Below are 25,544 nucleotides of genomic sequence, written 5' to 3'. Positions count from 1 at the left end.
AGAGCAGTGACGACTTACAAACCCAATGGCGCAAGGTATTCCATCAAAAGCTGACAGTTATTCACTTGGTCAAAATTCCCAAGCCGTTTTTGGAACTCGAGAGTTCATTTCCGTGACCACAAAGCATCTCCATTTGGACCCTGTCCTGTGGCAGTCAAACCCACCTCATTCTCCCACTCATTTCCCTAAGATCAGTTTTAAAAACATTCTCCCATCTACGTCTATCGTCTCCGAAGTTACGAATTCCCTCAAGCATTCCTACACGTTTCTCATCTGTCAACAACCTCCTCCTCCTGCAATTTATTCACTGTAACAATAACGTTGAGAGTACAAATCGAAATTCATTTCCATCTTCCGGATCTTTGGGTCAAAATATGTTTGTCAGAATTTTATTTTCAAACGACCTCAGTCTACGAGGAGTTACAACTTACATGCTCACATACCCGAAGGGTGAAAAGTGCATCGAGCAATTCCGCCCCACTTTGAGGAATTGTACAAAGCGTACCATTTAAAACGCACGTTCTACGAACCATACGCAGGTCAACCCACACGTAACTCTCTCTGTCTCTCTCTCTCTCTCTCTCTCTCTACCTCCCACGTGAATTCGAGACAAGGTCACCCTTGTTGCTAGGCCGCTGCTCACTCCACCTGCACAGTGCAAGCAAGAACAGAAATGTGTTCGTTCCCGAATTTTATTTCGCTTCGAGACTTTGCTCCTGTTCGTGAATCATTCGGCAATGCGTATCCCGACAAGGAAGACAATACGCCGACCAGTACTTCTTCGAGAAGGTGTTGGGCATTTTCAGCAAAGACTGTGAAGCTGTTCTGTTAGTTCTTCATGGGGGTGGGGGGGGGGGGGAGAGAGGAATCGCTTGTTTTGTCATACTGACGTCACCTGGTGTAGTCGGGTTTGCATTTTATGGAGCATGTGTAAAAATAACTCTGATACTCTGTTCATTCCGTCTTGAATTTAAAGGATTGGACGAGGCAACTGTAGCTAACTTTATAAAATAATATGTTAGGAAAATCTAGGTACAAATTAAATACACAAATGTACGGCTCGGGTAGTCTTTTCTTGCTAGTTCCAGAATATGAAAGCCGTGGAGAAACAGTAGCGTGCGCGTTAATAAATACCGTCCTGGAGAGAAAGATAATGTATAGGGATATATTTCGTGATAGTCTCACATTCTGCCCGAAGATTGAAACAGAATATTTAACGGACTGAATTACATAGAAATATTTTTGTTGTTAACTCGAGGGCGAAAAGACCGCGAAAGAAACATCCCCTGAAACGTTTACAATTGCGGATGCTTACCATTGTCGGCGCCCTGTACTGTAGTGAGGATGTACAGCGTTCCTGGCAAGGCGCCATTCCTGCGAGCCACTTCCCTGGCGCAATGTCCACAACACTGAGGGCAACAAGGGGCGATGACGCTCGCCGCCGCGGCTGGTTCAAACAGGGTCAAGTCCAGGCCCTCCAGATCACTCTCGTCACCCTCGCCACAAGTGTCCGAGAAAGGTTCGAAGTCCGCCTCGGCGCTCACGACGCAACAAGCGTCATCGTCGTCGTCGTCCTCCTCTTCCTCACTGAGGGTCGGCGGTTGTGGCGGAGGGGTGGAGGCGGGGTCCAGGTAGTCGCGCCAGGACCCACGCACTCTGCGGGCATCGAGCTGAGGAGAGCCGGGAACTCGTAGAACCTCCCCTTCTTTTGGGAGAGACATGGCGGGAGCTGCATCGACTCCGTTGCACTGAACCCGGTTAACTGTTCTTGCGCCTTGCGGGACAAGAAACCGCGAGGGACAAACCACTTGTTTGTTTGTGGGATGTTAATAATTACACACGGAAATCTTCCAAAACATTCGAGTTCACCCACGTTTGCAGAAGTACTGTTATGACCACGGGAATTACGAACATGTACTGTCCGATCAGCACACGTCTTATAACGTTGCCGCTTACGTAAATGAAAGATTATTACGTCTTCGTGTCACATATTTTAGGACGCCTGGAATCATTACAGCACTTCACCATTCGCCACAGCTACTTTAGAATGTTATCAGAAGTATTTACGGTCTTCGCAAGTTTTGTGATCATGTCTTAAGGGGAGATTACATTATTCTGAACGAGTACTTGAAGCTAATAGCATATATTATGCAATTTTTTTAAATGTCTGCAAGATCTGAGGTTGCGTTTCAAGTATACAATACGCAATTGTAGAATATATTCGAAAGTATTTTGGAGGTACGTTAAGATATTTATCTACATAGATAATTTTCCGGATATCTCTGGCTTATGGGAAGAAAACCTGGCGTTTATGATGGAATAAAACACGTGATGATACTGGGCATTTTCACACAATTACGTAGAGTGTTTTATGTAACTCTGGGAGAAAGGGAGAAGCTACTACGTATTTACCTTGGAAGAAGTGTATGACAACCAAGAGGAACTATCGAGTGCTTGCGTGACAACAGGTGGACACAAATCGCTTATAGGAGGAATATTACTTGCTGACTGATATATAAATCACGCACCTTTATTTTTTATAGCAGAACGCAACGTTCTAACGTAAGTGGCAATATAATGACAACCGTTATTTGTGGTTTCACACGGATATAATTTCAAAATAATTTTACTAAAATTTCACCCTTTACTGTACTACAGGAACTCGTTTACTACCTCTTTTTGACACAACAGGCCCACGTCTCGTGTTATATCAAACACATATACAAATTAATGGATCAGAAATAACGTGAAGTGTAATTCCGTAGATAAATGTTAAACGACACGCTGCAAACTCAAAAGCACTTTGTTTCGGTTTTGAACGTTTAATATCCATGAATCCTCAGCTTACAATCAGCTGAAGCAGTCCATATTAAGGAATACACACAAGATGTAAATATGGCAGTAGCAATATATGCTCCCTGTCACACTTTAATTCTGTATTTGTTTGCACTGGTTGTAAACCAGTCTGTTTGTAGGGCATAATAACCCGGAATCAATAATCACGCTCTTGAAATCTCGAATAAAAACGCGGCAAGCAACAATTTCTTAACACTTCTCACAAACTCTCCATGTTCGATGTATTTCTACCTTCGTATCGATAACTGAACATTCGGTTATCGTTTCCGACATATTTATGACAATCTTTGACGCACATGTTCACAGCTTAATGGCGTCTTTTGGCGATCGCAAAACAATTATCTAAACAACATGAGAAATAAACACGTGTTGCGTAACAATTTAACATGTTTTAGGTGATCTTCCACGTCACTACTTCGAAAGCATATTTTAAACGATGTTTTATGGAATTGTGTATGAGAAACAACTGCACCAAAATAACCTCACTCAACCACAAATAATGTCGTGTTTTGAAACAAAAACTCGCTGTGCATCCACAATTCACCGATCACCATGCTCACTGACTGGTAGAAGTGATGATGGACCAGGAAGCTAGCTGTTACAAGAAACGCGTAACAGACCCGTTAGATTTTGTAGCAGCCGGCCAAGTGTAAACGTCATCACAGATGTACTCAACTTCTTCGAAGTTAACACATGACTGTAGCTGTCCGTACTGGTGGACAGATCTCGCCGCCCCGCTCCGCACCTGTTCAGTGGATCATTGAGCCGGACACGCCCGAAAGATTACGAACCCATCCGAACTAACTCCTGGCGTACGAAAAACAGTATTTGACATTACACAACATAGCATGTATGTATCAGATCTATATGGATTACACACACACAAACTGACACCTCAAGTCGCTACGGACCTTACCTCGTCATAATTAAAACAATTCGGCTTCTTTGGACTTCGTGATATAATGCGTGTCACAGGTCGCTGATTTCTGCGAGGTCCATGACAACTACATTTTACTTTCGTAAAATGTCAACAAACTGACTTCATTTGTTTGCACCATGGATATTCAAGGTGCAGTCCACCAGCCAGTACTACATGTGTATGTCTGTCCATCGGGTGCTGTACAGGTTGGCCTATTTATTCCAAAGAAACTATTTCTGAGTAGGATTTGATGTTCTCACGACGGTGAGTACAAGAACGGCTGTCTTCGGATTTACAGCGCCGTGCAGTCTGGTAGAAGCTTACCAACGTTTCAGAGGTCCTTGCTGCCTTCATCATCAGGGCGATAATGGAAATTTAGTTCCTTTTATGTTTGTCAGAGATAATTTCAGGTTACCGAGTGATTCAGCCTCTCCTTTGTGAGCTATAGCGAAAAAGTGGGACAGTAAAGAGTGTATATATATATATATATATATATATATATATATATATTGCCGCATAAATAAGCAATAAAAATGAACTTTATGAAAACTTAAATGAAGCACAGATAGTGGGTGCAACTAATAAAGGTCTCACAGAAAAATAAAAACTATAAATATCGCATAACAAAACCATTCTGTAACTTAACAGTAATACTTGAGTTATCTACCAACAAGGCGCACTGTTAATAACTGTTCACCTAAAAAAAAAAAAAGGCAGCATCTGAACCATAAACCTACAAGCGTATTAAAAATGCATGAATCTTACAAATTCGTAATATTAAATAAATAATGGATGCAACAAATTCACATTTGAAATAAATTATTTCATCCAACAGTAAGTTTTTACAAACTACTCCATAAAAAACGTAAATGTAGACATTCATAAGTTAAAAACATAATAACTGTGATGGACAGCAATTCACCATCGGTAATATGAATGTATTTGCGGGAACAACAGTCTTATAGAACCTAGTTTATTTAATGATTAGCAGAAAAAAATATACATCTCGAAATACCGAGTGGGTATAGCTTCCCTTCTGATATTCGACCACCATAAACCACACATTAATCGTGATTAAGGTAATCCTGTAGTTAATTAACTGACCAGCACAGTGCAATAAACTACTGCACCACACATTCAATGACACACTGTTCCATGGCGGGGTTCTGTCATCAGCCAGCGTAGACTGAAACCTACAGAAAACAAAACAGAATGCTTCTCTAATGAATAAGCCAGGGCGACGAAAGCGGAATGAAGAGAATGATTAGTAATGTAAACAGACTTCTGTATTCTAGCATTATTATGGATTTATTAATTCCAAACACGTAAGCAAACCTTGGTATGCGATCACAAAAGAACAAAGCAAAACATGATGACTCATTCTATCTATAAGAATTAACGAAATCATGAAAAGTCTCACCACAACAGCACATAAATATCACAGCTTTCGTTATTAGCGTTAACTAGACCAGTCATCGAAATGCGATCCACGTGCACAGCCTGGGAATCGACAAGGTCGAATGTAACGCGGTTCACGACCTGGAAAAGACCGAGGACGCGCGATGTAGTGGGACGATCAACGACGCCTGCTTCGTATTCGGTTACCAGGTTCAAATTTCGGCCCTCAGACCGGCTATCCTGACTAATTCTTTTACTACTTTCCTCAGTCCCTCCAGAAAAATGCCGGTATAGTACCTCAAAAAATGATGTAACCGCTTTCATGATCTTTCTTAAAATTCATTAGTCATTAATCGTTCTATCACTGGACGCCATATATTTTGTAATCCCAACAGCTTTGCTCAGTAAAATGCATAATACATAAATTATTCCAAAGCATCGAAAAAAGTTTCCTTTCGAAGGTCTTTTAGTTAAAAATTTGTTAGCATTCAAACCGAAATATTCGGTTTTAATACATTGTAATACTTTAATTTGCTACGTATCATACTTTTGCTCATCCCTTGATTTTTTAAACTCTAAATCAGTAATCAATATAATATAAACTAACAATCAAGTTTTGTGATATCTCACATTGCCAACGAAACAAAAGGCAGTCGACATCCGGTACAACAACCAATGACATTTCATCTTCGAGAGAACATTACCAAGCCCAGTGCGAACAAACACTCCATTCTTGCTTCTATATACACCGTCTCAAGGCGTCGACGTGACCCTTCAATCATTTAAAGCTGGACACCCCTGTCTGTAGAGTCGTCACTTTTTGTAATCTGCCTAAATTACGGAGACTGGTTTCTGGGACGTGTCCAAAACTGCCTCGCACAGTGCAACAGAGTGTACGGGTCAAACGTTACAGGAGAGTCGATATTTGTAGCGTTCTTTTCAAGCGATTAACTTTTATAACAAAATAACTTCTAACGATAAAATTTGGTTCCTTGGCAACCATTTTATTGCCGAACATTCAGCGTTAAGACAAAATATTTATGAAGATAAACATCTTTTTTCTCCCACGAGAACTCGTTTCTTTAAGAACGTTCACTTGCGAAAATATTCTAAATTTAGGAATGACAAACGGCAAAGTTAATTTTATGCAGTGAACCAAGTCATTATTTTCTAAATGTTTGCATGTTTCTTTTAATCTGACAGAAAAAAAGAAGCTGAATCAATCGACATACCTAATTTCTGCGGACAAGAGATGCTCCATTTCTGTATAACATGTATATGTTTATTGAATCTATAAAGTACAGAAAATCAGTGTGTACACTCGTACAGGGTAATATGTTACGCACAACTGTAGTTTCATAACCTCAGACACACGAACAACGCTCTGAACTAAACGCAGCATCAGGGTTTATGAAAAATGTAGTCTAGAATCGGCTAGAACGGATGACGTAGAAACTCATTCACTGTTCAAACAGAACTGTATGTAGCGTCCGTCGGTCTGTCGGACATAATTTCATTTGGACACTCCGATAAAAGTAACGTGCAGAGGTGTTAACAACGGTGAGCACGCCTACATAACAACAATTCTCGTTTTTGTCTGGTACACTGTTGCTGTTTCTGTTTTTGAAACTCCACTCATCTATTGGTCAACTGCAAATGGCACTGCGTAGCCCTGTAATTTTCTAAGATAACATAAATTTAATACTGATTTTTCCTCTAAAGTGTTTATTAATTAATCGCATATCTCATCATCAGGATGAAAGCCAAATGAATAAAACTTTTTTTTTACGAAAATGTCTGAAAGTGAAAATAATTAGGAACGGTAGCAAGAAATTAACGTGTTAAACTCTTTATTCTTGGTGTTCAAACACAAATTGCGTCTAATTTTTGCGTAAATTGGACAGTTATTTTAAAATAATCTCTCTAAACATTCATAGATCCGAGCTAAAAACTAAAAATTTGGCATCAAAATAAAGGACGGCATATAATCGCGTTGATTCTTTACTGTCATTTATCTCAGAGAACAAATAAAATAAATATTTGATAATAGAAGTCCTTCAGGCAGCCATCGTTCGAGGTGTAGTTCTCCACGTTGTAACACAGTTTAGTCTTGTCAGTGGTTACCAACGTTTAGAAATAACGTTCACCCAGAAGATAGAAGCAGTATGTTCCTCCGAAACATTGTTAAACCACCGACAACACTATACATTGTTATAAATCGAGGGGCCACATTCTAAAATATGCATTTTTCATATCTTGCTACAGCTGCTAGGTTACGTTAACGGAAGTAAGCGAACTGAGGTGATTAATCTTGAATCGTGAATAATACGATGCTGGTACGCAATTAAGAATGATGACGCAATGCCTGGTGACGCCACTACTGGCTTAAAAATTACAAGGAATGTGTGGAGATAAAGTCGACGTCTGAAAAACGTTTATTCCTATTCCAGGCATAAAAGTCTTCTCTTAACACGCGAAAGAATGCAATGTAACAGAACAAACCACACGCTGCTTCCCATTCTCATTATCAAGGTTTGTGAATGTGCTTGTTTGCGAACAGTGCAGCATAAATTCGTACGGAATTCAATTCGTCACACGTACGTTTATTATTGAGGTACAGTGATAGTAAAAATATTATAAGCACTCCCAGTCTGAGTGGCACAAATCAGAATCCCGAAGGATCATGCAGTATTTCTACGCGTTCCTTGTGACAAATGAATAATGAAAAGATCTTGAGTGTTCGTTCACTTATTTTAAAAACTACGGAACAAAATTCGATTAAATTTGGTGGTGAGGGCTCACTGAACAGATATTCAGTTCATAGGGCGGAAATCATGAGCACAAACCCTTACGGGGTATCAAGTTGAACGAGGGCACAAAAGTGACAACCACTGATCTAACAAATGCTGGAATAAGTACATACTTTCACTTTGGAAACAACCGATCCCATGTAAGTATCTTTCACCATTGATACTCGTCTCATTGTCTCGCCCGTTGCTATATAACGTATGCTGTTGAAACAGGATCATTAGACCAGCGTAATATATAATCAATTAACCACATAAATCATCATAAATTCAAATTGTTATATTACATGAAAGACAGACGAACTGACGTTAATTTCTTAATATTCCGATCATGTATAAATGCCTAAAATACGTAATACCAACGACGCTTGGTATTTCTAAACGAAACGACAAAATGTGCAGACAATTACCACGGAATTAAAATTACCGCGGCGCTCTCGACAACAGCATCTTGTGTGTGTACGTGACTGTCAAGGAATCGCCAACGTTATGGAGATTAAACTGTCCACCTCTTCATGCATGTGATGAATACAAATAAAACAAATAGGCATGGCTTTGTGTGATGGCAACAGATCGTCCGTAAAACGTCAACAGTGTTGAGGTCTCACCCACAAGATGGGAATAATGCGCACAGACACAATAACAACGTAAATGTCAAAAAACCTTCGTGCTTCATACGTCATTATATAACCACGAGTCACATGATATGACGACAGTGACCTGCGCAAAGACACAAGTAGTCAATGGGTCATCCTGAGCGCGCGTGCTCCACATTCTGACACCAATGTTGGCAGCCCTGATGGAGCTGTTAATGTTCATAATGCAAATCCGTGATAAAAAACTCTGTTTAAGCTTTTCATTAGCAATTTGTTACACTTTGATTACGAGAAGCTCGTTTTATGCTTCGTAACAATTCTGCTGAGAGCTTCTTAATATATCTGCATTTCAGACAGTGTCATGGTTGATCGCTGTACGTTATACTTGAACACCTCCCGAGTGTCAATTGTTACGGGACAGTTAAACCTCGGATATGGATGAGAATGCAATCAACTGAGAGCACGATCGCTAATTCTTCGACGTTAATGACGCACTAAATGAGCGGAAGTTAAAGATATCAGCTATTGCTGTCTGTCGTCTGCGTACCCAAGATACAGAAGGACACTGTAAAGAAATTGCAATATGTTTTAACAAAGGATACACTATTCGCAATTCCATATCGCATAATGCCATTAGAAAGTGGCCACTTGCATGAGCAAGGAACAGATGGGAGGATAAAAATTATAGATAGATGCTGAAGATGGATTGCGTAGGGTAAGTTATCGGGGTAAGATGTGACAGACGTCATACTTATTGGAGATTGGAAAGTAACTTGTTCTAAACGCAAAGATCTGAAAATTGTGAAGTTCTTCCGATCTCATAGATCTGGTAACACAAAACTACGTTGCTCTGATGTAAAACAGTGCGACTTAAAATCGAGAAAATAAGAGCATACTAATTACACGTACCATAACCTGTTTCTTGAGAAATTTTATTTGTTTTAACTAGGAGCTGCTCTTGTGCCAAAGCGAATTATAAAGCTCCACGCATTCTTAGATGAGAAGGTTTAGACTGACACTAAATCTCTGCCTGTACTTGGTATATGTACTGCCGAAGCAAGTACAAAACCCCACCCATCTTGTCACTTTTATAATTAATCTATCCTGGGGGTTTATTTGCCTAGATCTTCACCAACATAAATTAAAGTAGCCTTTTTAGTGTATATCCCTGTAATAGTGCCACGGTGGTCTAGCGGTTAGAACGCTGGCCTTGTAATCCTGGAGTCTCGGGTTCGATTCCCGGCGGTGCCCGAATTTATAACTTGTGTTGGGCAAGGCCGTGGTCTAGATAACATGGAGTTTTCCTCCGGTGGCTTCCCCGGTTTCTCCGTGGCATCCCAACAATTACTCCATTCACACACAGAAGAAGGCAATGGCAAACCACTTCTGGATCATCTGACAAGAACGTATATGAACAGGTCCCAGTCCGAGAAAAGGATGGAAGGATCCTATTCATATGGACCTGTCGTCAGACAGAACACTAAATAAATAAATAAAATAAATAAATATCCCTGTAATGTAGCGTTGTATTATAGAATGTGATCGAAATTCACTGAAATTTTATTATGGAAAAAACACGAATGCAGAAATAGACATGCAGACACGTTTTGCTTATTTGGTGGAATTCGTGCAAACGTCAAGAAGACAGCCAATTTCATCCAGAGACGTTTGAACGTAAAAGGCTGGATCGCACTTTGAAGTACAGCGGTGGATCCTTGTTGATCTGAGCAACAAGTCATATAAGTCAAGAGATGAACGTCTGTAGGTCGCTGCCCTAACGGGACAAGTGCACTGACGCAGTCTGGTTACAGGTTCCAATTTCGCCCTACGCCCCTGCGGGATCGTTATTATTGGCTCAGTCAGTATAGTGATTGGCTACGGACTGGACGACCGGGGTCCGATCCCCGACTGGGGCAGAGAATTTTTCCTCCAGCCCCTGCGTCTGGGGCTAACCCAGCCTCCTATCGAATGGGCACAGAGGCCCTTTCCTGGGGCGTGACGCTGACCACTCACCCCCATCAAGTGTCGAGGTTTAGAATGAGTGGGATCTATACCACCTCTCCCCAAAAGCGCCAATATGGCGTATAGTAGGACAGTTTTATTTTTTATTTCTTTCCTTTACTTATAATTATGGGACTGATAGATTCAAACTCTCATTTGTACGTGCTAATTGTGAAGTTAAACACTTTTTACTCGTTCTTTGCACCCAGTATCTAGTGGGTTTTCCTTATTAAAGACGCTGTTGCCATGAGATCGAAAGATTATCACGGATTGCGCATATAGGACGTGAAAGGACAGGAATAAAATAATCCTGTTCTTAGACCGGGACTCCAGCTGGGTTGCTCCTGCAAACAATTTAGGCTTTGTATCCCGGACATCCCAGGTTCGAACTTCAACCGGGTTACCCACTACTTCCTTTCTGTATGTGCATTCAAAATGGTCACTTCCTCCTCATTCCACATCTTCCAACTCGCCATTTTTATTACGCCATATAACGTATGTAGTATTAGAAATCGTCTTTAAGCAATGCCGCTTATCCAGCCTGCTAAATCTGACAGAGGCACCAGTTTAGTTGCACATCGACACAGGAAATACAAAATGACAGAAAAGGGGAAGAGGAGAAACTGCTTACAGCAATGAAAATAATCAGGAACAGAGGCAAACAGTTGCACAACTCTGCCCTCTATCGGCAGCAGTTGGAATATACGAGTCTGCTGCGTCTTGCTGCTCTCTGGTGGTAAGTGCTAAAATCCACCGCCAGAGCGAAATTCAAAGTAGGTAGATGTACCTTCGATGCAACTGACAAATAACCTCCAATTGGTGCAAATGTTAAGAATACATCATCATGGTATGACGCTAAAGTACAGGAATTCTAAGTCATTTCCGTAATAAGCAATAAAATGGAAGACGGAAATAAAATTATTCATAAATTAAAACCCAAGAAAACCACTGCATTTTTAATAACAATAAGGCGAAGTTGCCTTCCGACTTAGCACCTCGCTAAGAATCAGTATTACCTCCGAGGTAAGTACCCCGATGCCAATTTCTAAGGATGCAGATCTGATCTTGACGTAGTGTTTCCCGCAACAAAAGAAACAGAGGAGGGCGGATAATTTTAAAGAAATTATAGAAATGTTCTAAGAAAACAACGGAATTGCCAACATAAGACTAGAAAGTAATTTGTCAAAGAAATGTAGAAATGGACACACACCATAATTCACACTGTAAACCCCTTTTTACGTTGTAGTCTCAGCAAATTTTGGCGGTGTCAAAGTATTCGGGCAAGAGATCAATAAGTACTTCGTATTTTAACATTTAAAAGTCGAACCTCCTATAAAAATTAATAAATTCAGTTCCTGCTGCAAAGAAAACATAGCGCGTCTCCATTAAAAAGCTCATTTGGTTAATGCTGTTTAAATTAATAATCGTTGATTACTCTGAAAATCATACAAAACCCTTAAATACACTTTGTGGGCAACTGGTTAGGATGTTAAAGCAGGTGGTACATGCAGTTTTCAGGGGGCTTTAAAGGGTTACAGCAGAGAAAATTTTATTTCGCTTATCAGGCTATTTAAGAAAGAAAAAACTAAGTAAAAATAATGAGGAAATAATACTACATAAATTTAAAAACAACCAAGACTCACTTGCAGAAAACTTAACACAACGCGAACCTCTTCGCGGGTTGCGGCTATTGAATATAATAAATCTTAGCTTGCAAAGCGAATGCAAGCGATGGTAGAATTATGACTGGGAGAAAAAGAGCATGCAACTTCCACACGACGATCCTGGTTCAAAACCAGGTTCATGATTAACGATCAACAGTTCAAAAGTCATCACTTACCACACGATACCTACAACATAATCGCCATATGAGATCTTCATATTATTATTAAAAAAAAGCTTAAACTAAATTTAAAAAAGCAGTTACACAGTTGAGAATATGACACAGCAGTCGTAACCTTGACTGTCTAGCTGTTTGTTCCGACACAGTAACGAACCCACATACGTTCTGTGCACAGAGCTGCTCTAGTTTCCATTTAGGAAGATAAATCCTTTTTCACCCTGAAAAATGCCGGACCATCTTTTCGGATAAAAGCAAATGACTCTCTGACTCACCAACCAACGCCTCTTCGAAGACAGAAAACGAAACAGAAGGATATGTTTGGACAGCGTTTTGGGAAACAGGTTGTAAATTAGGGACGTGTATACAATGGGTTGATCATGTCCAGCGATGAACTTTGATGTCAGAGGCCTACCATCAGTCCTTTAAGTTAATATCTAAGCCAATTCGATAGTTCCGTTTTTACAAGTAAAAGGAAGACACTTAATTTATTACTTTGCGCGCAGTATTACTCATGCGTTTCGAGCAAGGAACGGTTCAATAATTGGAGACAAACAAAGGCATGACAGTAGCTGAGTGATGTCTTGATCGATATACTTACAGGCCGACACAGCCAGGAACCATGACCCGGCAGTGGGGAAACATCAATAGGCCTACTCACTTGCAATGGAAAAGAAAGTAAAACGTGTCATTATACAGATAAACTTCATGCCCCGGCCTAACTCGCAGGTATTGTCTGTCTGAGCGGAGAACTGGCTCGACCTTGAAACCGACACGTCATGCTGAATGCTGTCCTAAAAGAATTGCCCTTACTAAAAACGTTACCAGTGTTGGAGCAATTTGCATGATATGACTGTCACCACCTGATGTTTCTCTTCCGTATATCAGAATGGTAGTGCGCCTGCGCAGGCTTGAAGGTCGCGTCTATTCTCCGCTCAGGCAGACAGTAGGTTCGCCTTATGTTAAATAAGTAACTTCCATATATCCACGCAGAGTGCAGGCCGGAAAATGCACTGCACATTTGAAAATACGAAAGTTTATTTATTTTAGATAATTCAATGTTTCTTTTTTTTAAATGAGAGGACTGGCACTTAGAGAAAAAGGATGCAATGTCAAATGTTGGACTAGGTCTACCAACAAGTGTTAAAATATCGTTAAACACATGAAACAACAGTTAAATCTGATAACTGTTTCGATTTAAGATTAAATAAAATACACACAAGAAAATTATAATAAAAAATATCTGATCACCTGACTCCATGTTTCAAAAGAGGAAACTGCAAAATTATTAAGAAATCAGCGCAGTTGCAAATTCTGCATAGACGGCGACACGTTTTGGCGCCCTTACGAGCAGAATTGTGACACTTCAATAAAACCACATTAGTCAATACAAATTCAGGTACGGCGGCGAGTACACAGATGGGTGTCTTCTGGGTTTCTGCGCCATGCATTCTGGTATATAATACCGACCTTTCAGAGGTGCTTGCTGCCACCATCATCAGGGTCATGCGTTTCGTCGCCTTGATGATGGAGTTTCAACCCGGGTTTCAAAACTACAACAACTGTATCAAAGTGCAAGTTGCTTGAGAACAGGCGAGAAAGCAGAATGATTCGCTGCGAAGCACACGTAAAAGCAAATTCACCACGAATGTTTTTCTATATTCACTTCATGAACGTAAAGAACTGTTTTCTGGTCTCAACACCTGTCCATTTATCAGTCTGTTCTGCGCAGACCAGCACAGATGGGTAACAAATCAATCTACATGCTAAGCAAAATAATTATACCACTTAACTACAAGCACCAATAAAACGGATGGAGTGCGTGGAGTGACGGATGGAGATATTGCCACTGAGAGCAGCCACTTGGAGCGAGACGACCGTCTTTTTGTTTCTCAGTCATTCTGCAGACAAACCTCTCCTTTCGTTTCAGACTATAACAGCTGTTTGTAGTGCATCTGTTTGGGGTGCGTGCTGACTCTCGCTTTATGCAGACAGACCTCAGTCTAACGTTATTGCTATTTTACGTTTATTTACTCCTTATATGGACACCGACAACTTGATAGCAGTGCCAGCAGTGTTTAAACGACGGTGTGGTTATTAAACCTTCAATTCACTTTTATTCCTTGTTTTAAACAAAGGAAGGCAGAAACGTTGAGGCTAAACCCTTCCTCTGCAACCTCGTACACTAAATGGTCATGATCTCGACACCAATAAAAGACAAAGCAATTTCCCCCCCCCGGGGGGGGGGGGCAGACACATTTAAAGTCTCTGGCGCCGGAAATGCCGTCAGCGACATCACTGGGGTCAGTTTACTATCACACGCCCAACCCGTAAACCTCCGCTCACCGCCGCTGTCATAATTCGAATTTGATTTTTATTGTTTCTGACTTCACAGCAATTGTAGCGACTTCCTGCCAGTCAACACTCGGGCGTCGTGTGGCGTGTGCTTACGTCAGGGGTGCCACAACCCTAGGGCCGTTAATAATAATTAATAAATATCAGACTAAGAAATACAACATTCCACTTGTGTTTCGCCAGCTTTCTTCATTCCAGTTACAAATGTAAGTCTAATTCCACAAAACAGGTCCTTGAGAATCTACAAGTCGCTCTTGGAGTCAAGAAACTTGCCCAAATTTTCGGAACCCGAACGTTAATTCCCATTGATACAAGACCCATATCCTGGGGCAGATAAATCCAACAGACCCTAATACCTAATAACATTTTTTCCTCTTTATTCTCTGGACCAAATTACATCCGTGAATGGACTCTATGAGCTACATGCAGATTACGAACGTAGAAGCAAATGGACTACATAGTTACAAACCCTTTCCAGATTAAGCTCGCCCCAAAATATTTAAGAATTCAGACCGTACAGGAAAGAAAACACAATCTCTCACCATTACAGCTCCGACTGTTTAATGCTGCTTACGAGAACCTCTCTTTACGGCCAGAATCGCATTCATACTAAATGCACCGTTTCTGGCCGTGAAAGCATATGGTTACCATTCGGCTTTAAATGACGTATAAAGCAGTACCAAAGTGCTCTGTCCGTTGTTTTGTAGGCTACTGGTGACATTTAATTAACGTCATCTGGCACGTGACCCACAAATATAAATTTCGTTGTGTTATCCAGATGTGCTTTCGTTCTCAGTTTACGCAAGGTCAGGGAGACATGAAAAAGGGGCTTTTGCTTGAGAGAAAGATGCAAGAAGTTATCGTAGTATAAAACATTCAAGTGGAAAAGCTGTTGCTGCCATTTGACTGAGTAGAAAATGGCACAATAGCGAAGAAAGAAAGTGGTCTAGAAGTTGAGCAATGGGACAATACAGGGGAGTGGAAACTGGAAATCGGAAGAAATCGACGGACGTTATTGGCCTAAGAAGGCATTTCCATTTGTCCATTTGTCACTGAAGTTTAACCTTCGGGTCTGAACACGCGGCCGGCAAACTTTCACATTGGTTACTGAACTACGTCAGAAAGCGATTCACATTTCGTTTCAGCGATGACGTCAAACGAATAACCAGCGTGAAACTGGGGATGAGTTATTGAAACAGCAGCTAATGTTTATAAAATCGGCTGGGTTCCTTTAATTACGCAGTGGGGTTCCTTTAGGCAAAATTCTGCCTTAACTAGGTAATACATCATTATGTATCTCACACAGTGGATCGAGGTTCAACACCCAGGCACGTCGGATAGAGCAGGTGACTCGATATCACTGTAGGTACTTTTGTCCACCACTGATAACGAAGGACAAAGTCGACTCTCATATTATTTAATGTCGCTGTTTCAACCGCAGAGGTTACACTATTAACACAGCCAAGGCTATAGGCATACTGAATGCATTTTTAGATTATTCAAAGACGCTGTTAAACTGTTGATGTCGTATTTATAACGAAGTAGAGGTTATATATTTCATCATCAGATTATGTAACGACAAGGTTTTATCAATTAAGACCATTACAATTAACAATGGAGTTCAAGGCATAATTGATTCACAGACTATTTAAGAACGGTATTTTGATTGCACAGACAATAAACAACTGAAACGATGAAGTTGAAGCCACACTTATCATCGATTATTACATTATTTAAGGATGATGCTTAACTGCAGATGTTATTAACATATATTCACTGTTTCATAGGCTAGAGATCAACGCTGTATCACGTGCAGAGCATCGAAATATAAGGAATGGATTTGCCTATTTGAAGGAAAGGGAAGTAGACGTACCTCTTGAGCATTTCTTATGGATTATGTTCATTAGAATTAAGAGGACAACTGAAAAAATATTGCGCATATAGGGAACTCATTTATACTCTTTAGTCATTAAGGTTAATGGCCAAACATAACAGGACAAGAGTACGGAGTCATAATATAAAAACAAGTTGTGCTACTTACTTAATGTCGCATTGTTTCTTACACTGGCATCACACAATAACGGATCAGTAAATTTTTTGGGCTCACGACTTTCTTGAGCATGACTAGAAATCTGAAATCGGTACTGTACCAGTCACTAACACGCCCTTCTGGCACGCGCATTACTTTTAACGATTAACAATTCTGACTTAGCTTCAGTGGTTATACAGAGCCTGTGTGACGTGAAGGATAAACACTGAATAGCGTAGTATCTGAAGATGGCTGTCTTCTGAGTCGTCCTGCCATGTAGTCTGGTAGAAGTACACCGACATTTCAAATGTGCTTTGAGGCCACCACAATAAGAGTATTGGTGGAGGAAGCAAGCATCTCTGAAACGTCCCTGAACGTCTACTAGACTAAACGGCGCAACAGACCAGACGACATCCATCTTTATACTCGCCAACTCACAGGGTTGGATTTGTAAGGAGGAGATACTGAAATTATACCAGTATTAAGACGAAGATTCTTAGACAGGTAATAAAAATACTTATGAATGCTGGTAGTTACATGGCCGAGAACGAAAATGGCCATTACATTAGGAGTACATCAACCTGGCAGGCAGTTACTCTCGACGTTTCCACGTGTCAGCACACTGCACACAGTTCACCAGATCATATATCGTCGTAAAACAGTAAGCAATATATTCACGAAACAGATGCCCACGCCGACATATTCTTCTTCGTTCTTACTTAAGCTTTTCAAGTGTGTAACATTCAGTAATTCTCACTGTACTTTCATCGCAAGTAACATCATTTTAAAAACGAATATCAAATAAGAGTAACAGATACAGCATTACCATTGGCCCATTGGCTACTCTGAGATAGCCGAGTATATAACAAATTAACAGACAAAGGAACAAAAAATCCAGGTAGAAACAATGTAACAAAAAAAGAGCAACACTGACATATGAAATTACAAAACCGATTTGAAAAAGGTCTCACTGGCGATGACCAATGGTAATCATCTAATGATGACATACGTATATGAATGACAAAGAGAAACATTTTGATACAAGAACAACACATGATATATTCTTAAAATGGCAGGGAAGAAAACAAATAGTAATAATCCGTGGCCGTGAAAGTAGCAATGTCACGCGTCCATATTAGAAAGATACGGTCGAGCGCAAGAATGGAGTATGGGGCACATAGACTATAAACGAAAACTTCATTGACGCGTTCTTCGCACAACGCGTATACTATAATGGGAACGTGTCGAATCCCTGCCTAGTTAATTAATCTCAATTAAAATTCTGTATTTGCTTGAGTGCTTAACAAAGTACCATGTCATTCATGAGTACGGGTAAGTGAATGTACGAACCCACGCTTTCTAAACCTCGGTACTAGGGGGAAGGAGTGACAGCTTCACGCCCCGGCCGTTTTACCCCCAGGAAAACAGCCAGAAACCATTAGATAGTTTTTCCGAAAGAAAAAAGTTTGGCCCCTATAGGTCCTACAACTACTTTAACCCTCTAAAGCAGAGTGGTAACTACATGAACCGCATGAACTGTGGGTTTCGCAGTATTCTCATAACAAACAGCGATTACATCCTTAAATAGCGTTAAAATCGATCTTCGTAACGGATACTCGTATTGTTTTCTTTGAGGTAAGAACTGGATATGCAACAGCATTTAGATAATTTCCTCCTTCAAAAGTTTTTGCGAAGCAAAAATGGAAGTTTATAGTTCTCCTAAAAGGGTCTGACAAAAATTCGTAAAATATTCCATACGACATTTATACACAAGGATGTGTAATTTTTGACTGCATGGCCCAATCTTAAGAGCAATAACCTTCAAAGATTTGAACTTGTAATAAATAAATACAACGACGTATCCAAATTAAACACATCAGAAATTGGAAAAAAAAGTGGATATATTCCACTAGCGTAAATATATCCACAACAGTTTATTCGCGAACTTTGTTGCCATGACACAGCGCGACATCTTGCGGGCCACATTCCGTTCACGGGTCGCAATTTACAAACCACAATTCTGCTACTACTTCATTCAATGCATCGATGTAAACTCCAGCCGACCATTTGTCTATATCTCGATGAAACGTAATTAGGCTAATGATGCTGCCACTAGGTCGCACATTTGCTCGGGGTGCAGTTTCACTTGGCAACTTCTGCTCGAGACCTACTTCTCGGCGTTTCACTGTCTAGGGCAGTCAGTCGCATCCTGCGACGGCGGAGAAAGAAATGATTGATGACACTGTTTTCACTTGACCCCCCCCCCCCACGGTCACTGTACGATTAATTGATTGATTAGAAGTTGCTTTCAGTTACAGTATCATGTGTTCATACAGTACGTTAATTTTAACACGAAATCAAAGCCTCATCTTCATCGTAAGCTCAAAACACGAAATGAAACTGATCAGCCGATCGATATCCAGCGGCCGGGAACAGTTTTGCCGTACAAGTATGGAGTAATACACACTTCTATGGCCAAGAATTAGCAGTTGAAGCTTCCCCGACAAAGCTGTAACTTAAATTAGATGACTATTTACGATATTGTCTTCTCAAGAAAGAATGAGCTTATGTAGTAATACAGAATGATTGAAAATTGACGTATCCTAGAAACATTTTTGTTGCAATTCAATACAATTAGACTGGATTAATAAACACACATATCGCTGTGACTGTACAAGAGCCCATGCAGGTCACGTCATGTTGTAACATGCATAGTTAAACACTGTGGACACTTCCAAACAATTTGTAGCATTGTTTTTGTTTTCTCATTTCATTGTAATTTATTTTCTGACAAATAAAACATGTGTCTTGAGAGGGTTGTGTGACTTTTCGATCAGCCTGTAGTTTAGTATCTTACATCTGAAAAATATTCCATAATGAATCATAAATGTTGCCGCTATTCTGTGACGGCTTGCACCACCAAGACACTGTGTTTGACCTCGCGCCCTCTGGTCTGAGAAGTGTGTATTTGATAATGAACACGAAGATTTGATCTGTTTTAAGGTTACTTTCCAACCATTTTCCTGGAGGGGCTGAGGAAAACAAACAAATACCTTTGGCAGGATAGCTGTTCGCCGGACCGAGATTCGAACCTGAAACATTCCACACACAGAGCGGGAATCGTTACGTAGACACGATGCACACGCCTAAATCGAGAAACATCGCTATGGAACATTGTCCATCCTCATTTCATCACTTTCAGGGCCAAAAGTTCACGAGCACTCGGTTTTCAAACACCTTATTTACGTTCTTCCTCTATGCAAAACGCGATAACACAATTGTCGGATTAAGCTTTCTTCAGTTAGTTATATGACCCAGTTAACATTGTGAATAGCAAGATAAATGTCCTCCAGAGCGGATCCGTTACAAACGTCATCAGCTGTCATTTTCGAACAATCTTATTCTTCAATCTGAAATACTTTCACTGACTTCAATATAAATGATAAAACGTTGGCCTGCCACTGTCATGAGAGACTACGGAGCCTTGTTTACTGATCAAACTGTCAGTTCGACCATCTGCAAAACTACTCAACAGATTTCGATAACATTTCGTATTTGTAGTCTGCATTGAAGGTTGCTGGAAGAATGTCAGTTCTGAGCTTCAAATCTGACTGACAGTTTGATCAGTTTGAAGTGTCACGTTAAGAACTTCCCGAAATACGTATGAAACTGGGGCCTGCAGGTTCTCCGTCATCGGCCACGACTCGACTATCATATTATTTATAGCTATTTTCCTCAGTATCACCCGCAAGAATACCGAATATACTCTTTCGTAGAACATGAATGTCTCCTTATCTAGCCAGACTCATCATTCATGATCACCTTTCCATCTCATTCCGCACTGTATAACCTGTAGATAGACTTGAAACAGCGCGGCTGATTAACATAAAATGAATCAACCAAAATTTTCTCAGCAGTAATCTGTCTTAACACTGACAGCATCAAGCCAGAAAGGCCCATCGCCATATTTGCATAATCGGAGATATTTGGTCTAGCAACGCACGTGTGTACGTCATGTCAGAGGGGCGTAATGCTGATGCCTTTAAAGACAGTTAGATTTGGGCGTACGAACACTGACAATGCACATTTGTCAAAACAAATAAGCGTAAGAATTTAGTCTCCTGTGAATCAGTCGTGATATTGATACGCCCTTCCGGCACAATGCCCTGAATGTGTTTGTCGTACAAATGGTAATGAGTCAGCCACCAGTTACCTGGAGGGACTGAAACGAAAACAGCGAAACGAACTGCTCAAGTCACTGCGCGGATGCATCCTCCAGCTGGGGACAGAGAAGGTGCGAAATGCACAAACCACGTGACACATTTTTCTACACAATTTAAATATTGCAACAGCGACATATTTATTCCCCGTGTACCTCAGTTACTACCAACATGGATTGCTGTCTGATTGTCCCAAGGTTTCATGGCAGTTTTGTAGCAAAAATCGCTTAGACAACCCTCTGAATCCGAAGAAAATTAATTTCGAAGGAGACTCCAAGAGTAGAAGGAACGATAGAAATGGGGGAACAGTGAGGGACACCTTATTACAGGGGAAGAAAAAGCATCTTGTTGATTCTCCTTTTTCTTTCTTCAACCCGCACGTGCCTAGGTTCTTTTCTATTAGACATTTGGCAGGACTCCTTTTATGAGTGATCAGCCCGTCGCAAGGCCTCTACCTGTACACAGGACAGCACAACACATAAAGACACGGAGAAACATCCATGCCTTGAGCGGGATTCGAACACAAGGCCCACATCTCAGACAGCGAGGCCACTGTAACTGGCTCAAATAATATCAAAGAGTTTAACCCGTACCTGAAAGGAAGCATAACACTTCACCATTACAAACATCAATTAATTAATGCTGTTTACGGAAATAATTCATGTTTGTACCTAGAATCAAGCGAAACCCACAAACACAACAAGCATAATTACTGACTGTTAAATCAGGCGGTACATATAGTTACCACTGGGCTTTAAATGGTTAAACGTTATTTGTGGACAGGATATGTTATCATCAGCAACCTTTTGAAGCCCAAGTTTTCTAAACAATATTTAAGAGTTCAGTCAGTACCGCAAAGAAAGCACAACTATTCACCGGTACAAAGATAAACCAGTTAATTTTGTTTCACGAATGATCCATATTTACATTCAGAATCGTATAAAACTCACAAATACAAAAAAATACAGAGTTATTGACTGTTAAAGCAGGCGGTACATATACTTGCTACTGGCCTATAAACGCGTATCGTAAACTAGAATCATGCATCACAAAACTAGAAACTGCGAAATATACACATCTCAAGGAATGTTAAACAGGATGATAAAATTAAAAGACGGTTATATGGTTAATGCACACCCAAACTGAATTAAATAAGAAATTCATACAGAAATTTGGTAAATAGTCCTTTGGAAAGCGGCAATTTAGAAGACCAATGAAACAAGAACATCTACAAATGTGCTGTGAGAGTATCGTCTATACTGAACTGTCTCATTACCGTGTAAATGACGGGCCTTGATTTCCACACGCGATAGGCAGTCAATGAACTCGCTACTTATTTTAATTACCTACAAACTTAGTCAGTCTCATACAGACTCAGTTGGGGTTTTATTTTATCAACCTGTTTGTGACTGACAATTAGAGCTTGTGCATGTAATATGTCAGTCAATCAGTCTGTCATCCGTTAACTGCCTGCCAGGTTCTCTGCAAATTAAATGCGCTCCACTTATTAAAACAGTGCCATGCTTCTTACGACCCGACAAGCCAGTGTTTTGAGATACGTAAGGTTTAGACAGATTAGCGAAAGCTCGCTGTTCAACCATCGACAGATTGGAGATCGATAACTCGCTGTTTCCAAGAGCCAAAATATGTGAACGTCCTCGGATATCAGAACTGACCTGATGGTAACTCGCAGGTGCACTCCCTGATGCCTGGACGATCTACAGACTTTATCAGGACGTCTCCTCAGAATGGCATCGAGACAGAGATCACAGGATTTAACCCTGTACTGGGCAGAACAGAATAATGATAAAACAATTAAACATGATTTAGTGGCTACTACTAACGACGGAGGCTGAGTTTTTTACGCTTCTGCGCCATATACTTCCACGTTTCCTCGATATAAAATCATGCATACAAACAAAATTGTTTACACTTTCAAAGTGTACGGTATGCAAGGTTTTAAGATCGAGAGAGATAATTAGCTTCAGAGAGTTGGCGTATAAAGTATTCAGTTGCAGACGCCATTAGAACATATTGTCTCCCTGCGTCATCCGTCTTCGTCCGTGTCGCCGTCTTTAACAGCCGATTCTTTTGTGGTATTGGGTCTATTAAATGAAGCTGGACCGAAAATTCATTGTGACTAAGTGTATGGAGTAGGGAGAGGACGGTACGCGTAATTTTGGTAAATAAACTTGACACTCATTTTGTGCAAAACTGAAACAACTCTGTTAACGTTCCTATTAAAACCCTTTTTATAACTACCATCGCGTTGGTCTGAAGATGGCAGCCTTCTCGGATACCGTGCCGTGTAATCTCGTAGACGTTTATCGCCGTTTCAGAGGTGCTTACTGCCTCCACACGACGTAGTATCCCAGAAGGCTTTCATATTTATATTCGCCGTCTCGAAACCTAAAATAACACTGATAATAAGTGAGAAAAGTAATTAGATATGGAGTTCTAGGGAGTTAGCCACGGTCTGAGAAAAAAAAAGACTCGAAGAATCATGACCTCGCGGTAGATAGATATAAGTCGGGAACTTCTCGATCTGGTTATGAGGTTCGAGTCTCAACTGGCTTAGAGGGCCTCAGAATCGGTCTGGGTGTGTTGATCTAAGAGAAAAATGTAATCAAACATGTGGGCAATAAGTTATCGTTAATGACTCATTTATCACCGCTCATCTCAGACGAGTAGAAACAAAAATAAATGTTCACATTTGCGAAAGTTTCTTTTTAGAATGTTTTATTGTGTCTCTAACACCACGAGGCAAACAATTTACAAGACGAAGGATGATAAACTGTTGATGGATCAAAAAGAAAATAGGAACCAAAGACAGAAAGAAGACATGGCTGTGGGAGAATAGGAGGTTGCCACCTCAAATACGCAGAGCCAACGGATTCTTCGAACACGACGGTTCATGACCAGACTGTGGCAAAAATAAAACGGTCTCGGTTGACGTTGAACGACTTTCATTAAATTTTGCAATTAAATAGATCCCGAATAAAACGAACGATATACTTTTAACAATCAATAAATCTGCATTTTTATGTGCTTCGCATGATTATCAGCTAAATAAGGAATTACTTCCTCAAACATCGTTAAGAAATTGATATTTGTAAAGATGAAGTGCAGCATTTTCTTTGTGGTACGGACTTAAATACTTTATTTAGACGAGCTTCCGCTTTCAACGGTTAAATATTTCGTAATTCTGAGCATTTCTGCTTTCCTTCAAATACTCCAGTCTCTACGTGAGGCTAGAAACAAGCCACGCCATAACCCAGGCGGTTGGTAGCCGACTTCTCCCCTCAGACGCCCAAAAAATCTTCACACCCAATTTGTGCAAATGTAATATATGACATATCTTCTTAACTTTCGTTATTATTTTACCATTTCATTTCATTTCATGCTGTGTTAAATATGCATTTCAGTTCTGTAACAATGCATGTTTTTTCTTCGTTTATTCTTTGTTCCTTTTCCTCCTCTCCTAACCTACCTTCCTTCCTTCTCTCATTCCTTCTTGGCGCGAACATGGCTTCAGTACAATTTAATTTTTTGTGTGTGGCCGTTAAGCAGCGCCTAGGGCGGAAATGATGGGAGGAGTAGGGGAGTCAACATTCTGGGTGCAGTGAATTAGTTAAGCAGTCGAGTTGCAGCTGAGCCAATCAATTAATTCGTTACCGCTGCTACTGGACACGTCGCATCGGGTATCAACGAAACATGACTCCTTTACAATTTGTATTATGTTATTTTGCTATTGCATATGACCAATGTTGTCTCTTGTCACGTGACCAACTAACAGTACTGATTTCCACTAAACATTGTGTTAATTTCTCGAGTCCTGAAATTAAAAGTCTGTCATTAACCGAAATTAGTACTTGTGAACATTAAGTAAAAATTATGCTCAAGGCAATCGACAATGATATCTCCTCTAACCTGTGTTTTCATTGCAGTGCATGTCAGTGGTGTGAAATGTCGAGTTACTGCCACGTGTGCTTATAAAAGTAAGCGAAACGTGAGTTGTGATGAATGCTGTATGCATTTAATGTTCGAATTACACACCTGAACTTTTTAAATAATTTTGGCGTGGAGGTAATTCCATCTGTGAAAAAAAAATCACTCATATTTGGAAACTGCAATATCACAGTTATTCATTTTCAATAATTTCATTATTTTCCTTTGTTCCGTTGTGAGCGTCACACATAACATTGCGTACCTGAGTTGTTACACGAACGCGTGGATCCAGATGTGAGAACAATGCACACCGAAAGATGAATGTCCTGCCAGCTTTACGCTTACCTGCACCGCACAGGAGATGTTATGTCAAGATTAACACAAAGTCGAAGTCAAGGTCGTGCCGCTACAAGACAGGAAGTGATCTCCAGCTGTGAGATCCTCTTAGCATCTAACACGAAATGTTCTCCAGTCTTACTTCCACCTTGGACTTCACACAGTCCTGGTTTCAATAGTCTTCTTCACACACAGTGGCATCCACGCACTCTGTTGTGCAAGAAATGGGAGTCCAATTC

The 25,544-nt window shown here is 40.4% G+C and overlaps 1 protein-coding gene across 6 annotated transcripts in view; it reads right to left on the bottom strand.

Moving 5' to 3' along the window:
• The window catches only part of raskol (Ras GTPase-activating protein raskol), a 262,564-nt gene that overhangs the window by 170,234 nt on the left and 66,786 nt on the right, over nucleotides 1-25,544 (bottom strand). For 3 of the 6 annotated variants that reach the window (XM_022084516.2, XM_087350956.1, XM_022084517.2), the window contains exon 1: nucleotides 1,316-3,564. The exons of 1 other annotated variant lie outside the window; for it this stretch is intronic. In XM_022084516.2, coding sequence (XP_021940208.1) covers nucleotides 1,316-1,721 — 406 coding nt within the window. In that variant the 5' untranslated portion in view covers nucleotides 1,722-3,564. Of the gene's footprint in view, nucleotides 1-1,315; nucleotides 3,565-25,544 lie in introns of those variants that run through there. 2 more of the 6 variants (XM_022084518.2, XM_022084519.2) reach the window with 1 other exon arrangement.

The sequence above is a fragment of the Zootermopsis nevadensis genome, unplaced genomic scaffold (assembly GCF_977971745.1).
Source record: "Zootermopsis nevadensis isolate Lab colony 2312 unplaced genomic scaffold, Znev_1.0 Znev_ptg000002l, whole genome shotgun sequence".
NCBI lineage: Eukaryota > Metazoa > Arthropoda > Insecta > Blattodea > Termopsidae > Zootermopsis > Zootermopsis nevadensis.
Note: the sequence above shows the minus strand (reverse complement) of the source record. Positions and strands in the feature narration are given on the sequence as shown.